This window comes from Cajanus cajan, chromosome 2 (assembly GCF_000230855.2).
Source record: "Cajanus cajan strain Asha chromosome 2, NIPB_CcT2T_4, whole genome shotgun sequence".
Taxonomy (NCBI): Eukaryota; Viridiplantae; Streptophyta; class Magnoliopsida; order Fabales; family Fabaceae; genus Cajanus; species Cajanus cajan.
In genome coordinates, this window is record NC_138518.1 from 42,585,546 (window position 1) to 42,588,739 (window position 3,194).

The 3,194-nt window shown below is 49.1% G+C and overlaps 1 protein-coding gene across 1 annotated transcript; it reads right to left on the reverse strand.

Moving 5' to 3' along the window:
- Positions 1–1,356: 1,356 nt before the first annotated feature.
- Positions 1,357–3,194, reverse strand: LOC109792401 (uncharacterized). The gene is made up of 2 exons (XM_020351811.2): positions 2,850–3,194; positions 1,357–2,349 (listed from the first exon to the last, which is right to left on the reverse strand). The coding sequence occupies exons 1-2, from the start codon at positions 3,192–3,194 to the stop codon at positions 1,357–1,359; spliced, it is 1,338 nt and encodes a 445-aa protein (XP_020207400.2).

Sequence of the window (3,194 nt, forward strand, 5' to 3'; positions counted from 1 at the left end):
AAATTCCTCTCGGTCCTTCCAAGACGATTCCTGCTCCACTTCCTCCAAGGTTTGATGCTCCATCCATTGACAAGATCCACTGCGTCTCTCCGACCTCACCCTCATCGGCGGGCGCGGTCAGCTCCATCACGAAGTCGGCTATTGCTTGAGCTTTGATTACTCCTCTTGGCTCATATTTGATGGAATGCTTCGATAGCTCTATAGACCACTTCATCATCCTTCCTGCCAGGTCGGGCTTCTGTAATACTTGTATAATCGGATGGTCAGTACGGACTATCACTTCATAACTCTGGAAATAGTGTCTTAACTTCCGCGCTGTAACTAGTATTGCAAGAGCCAATTTTTCAATCTTCTGATACCTTGCTTCTATGCCTTGTAGGACCCGACTCACGAAATATACCGGAACTTGAGTGCCTTCCTGCTCTTGGACCAGCACTGCACTGACTGCTCGGTCAGATGCCGATATGTAAATCAATAGGGGAAGATTCAGCCGCGGTTTTTTCAGGATCGGCGGCGATGCTAGCGATCTCTTGAGTTCTGTGAAGGCTTCCTCGCACTCTTTTGTCCATGCGAATCGATCGTTCTTCCTTAGGCATTGGAAAAGCGGTAACGCCTTGTCGGTTGACTTGGACAGGAAACGAGATAATGAAGCCATCCTTCCCGTGAGCTGCTCAACCTCCTTCACCGTGGAAGGACTCCTCATGTTGATGATCGCCGAGCACTTCTCAGGATTTGCCTCGATGCCGTGATGAGTTAGCAAGAAACCGAGGAATTTTCCCGCTTGGACTCCAAAAGAACATTTCTCAGGGTTCAACTTGAGCTGATATTTTCCTATGGTTTAAATAGTTCCTGCAAGTCGTCTAAATGTCGATCCAAACTCATTGACTTCACCACCATGTCGTCTACGTAAGCCTCCACATTCCTACCCAGCTGGTCCACCAACACCTTGTCCATTAAACGCTGATACGTTGCACCTGCATTCTTCAAACCAAAAGGCATTACCTTGTAGCAATAGTTGGCCTGGTCGGCGATGAACGCGGTTTTATCCTCATCGGCTGGGTGCACTCGGATCTGATTATAACCGGAATACGCATCCATGAAACTTAGCAGTTCATACCCCAACGCACCATCAATGAGGCAGTCTATATTCGGCAGGGGGTACAAATCCTTCGGGCATGCCTTATTTAGATCAGTGAAATCTGTGCACATTCTCCACTTTCCACTGCTTTTACGTACCATCACGACATTTGCAAGCCAGATCGGGTATTGTATTTCTCGTATGAATCCCGTTGTCAGTAACTTGTCGGTCTCTTCAGCAATGGCTTTACGCTTGTTCTCGCCAAACTTCCTTCTCTTCTAGATAACTGGCTTCGCACGTGGATCAATGGCTAGCTTGTGGCACATGAAGTCGGGGTCTACTCTTGGCATATCTTTGACGTGCCACGCGAATGCCGACATGTTTGCTTTCAATACTTCAACCAATTTCTTTGCGTCCTCCTGGCTCAGGGACGTACCAACCTTCACTTTCTTTCCTTCCGCCAACGTCACTTCCTTAATGTCCTCAGTAGGGGCTAGTTGGCGATCAAAATGGCTCACTCTAGGGTCTAAACCGATGGAGTGGACCTCCTGCTCGACCTGCGCGGTATACAGTTTCCTTTGTGCCTTTAAACTATCACCGTAGCATTTCCGAGCAACCTCCTGGTCCACTTTGAGAGTTCCCACAGCACCGCTCAGCAACGGGTACTTTACCTTCAAATGGGAAGTAGACACTATCGCTCCTAGCTTGTTCAGGGTCGGCCTGCCGATCAGTATGCTGTAGGATGATTGAGCATTGACCACCAAATACCGAGCGACCACCGTCTTCATCTGAGCACCCTGGCCGAAGGTCATCTCCAGATTGACATATCCCCTTGCTATGACCTGGTCTCCTACAAAACCCACTAGAGTCCCTGCATAAGGAATTAGTCGGTCGTTAGGTATTTTCATCCCCTCGAAAGATTCCCAGAATAAAATGTCTGCGAAACTTCCCTGGTCGATCAACACACGCTTCACATTGTACCCCATGACAATCGTCGATATGACGACGGGGTCGTCCTCATGAGGAGCTACTCCTTCGTAATCCGAGTCTGAGAACGAAATCTCAGGTTGAGGTGGTCGCCTGAATTCTGATACTGTTAGCACCGATTGAGAGTACCTCTTTCGGGCAGCAGAGGTAGCTCCCCCGCCGGCGAAGCCCCCTGCTATGGTATTGAAATCCCTGTGGATGGGCTGCTGATGGGTTTCTAACACCTTTTCTGGCGTGTCTCTGGGAGGAGTTCTCTCTCTACGCCTATCCCTCCTGGTGTCATCCTGCGTGCGCCTAGATCATTTATCCGACGAACTTCCTTCTTGCTTTCTCTCCACAAACTCCTTCAGTCGTCCCTCCTTAATCAAGAGCTCAATTTGCCTCCCTAAGACGAAGTAATTTTCAGTAGAGTGCCCATGACCCTATGGAACTCACACCAATCGGTTTTGAAGGGCCCCAACTGACGCTCCGTCACCGCCGGAAACTCGAACAACGATGCATTGTTGACATCGTGGAGTATCTATCGCCTGGGAACATTGAGTGGAGTAAACTTCTCTTCTTCATTGTTGCGCGTCCACTCACCCCTTGACCGACCACCGTGATCGGCCTGCCTGTAATTGCCCTACTTCACGTTGTATCGATCACGTCGTTTACTCTAGTCTAATCGCGGTCTAAGATGCTTATTTCCCTCCTTATTGCTGCCCCCCATCTCTCAGCTTTCCGCTGCGCTTTTGCTAATCTTTCCTTCCTCCGTCTTAATGTGACTCAGTGCAAAGGCTCTCACCTCCGACATGGTCTGGCAATTTGCTCTTTCCAACGCGATGTTGAAAGCTCCAGACCTCAGGCCCTTCTGGAACGCAATGACCTCCATCCTCTCGTCCAAGGATGCTATTCTTAAGGCGACCTCATTGAACCTTTGAAGAAAATCCTTCAATGATTCTTCCCGTTGCTGCTTAAGGTCAAATAAATCTGATGTGATTGGTGGCTTCTTGTTGTTAGCAGCGAATTGTGCCATAAACAGCCGACTGAAGACATCGAAGTCGGTGATGGATCGGTTAGGGAGGCCACTAAACCAATCAAGCGCCGCCTTCTTGAGTGTTCCCATGAACAGCTTGCAGCGGACTTCCAT

Excerpts from the sequence above, each read along its gene's own strand:
- LOC109792401 (XM_020351811.2), bottom strand. The coding sequence starts at position 3,194 with ATGGAAGTCCGCTGCAAGCTGTTCATGGGAACACTCAAGAAGGCGGCG. Across the intron at positions 2,350-2,849 it reads ATTGCCAGACCATGTCGGAG|GATGACACCAGGAGGGATAG; the intron begins GTGAGAGCCTTT and ends AGGCGCACGCAG.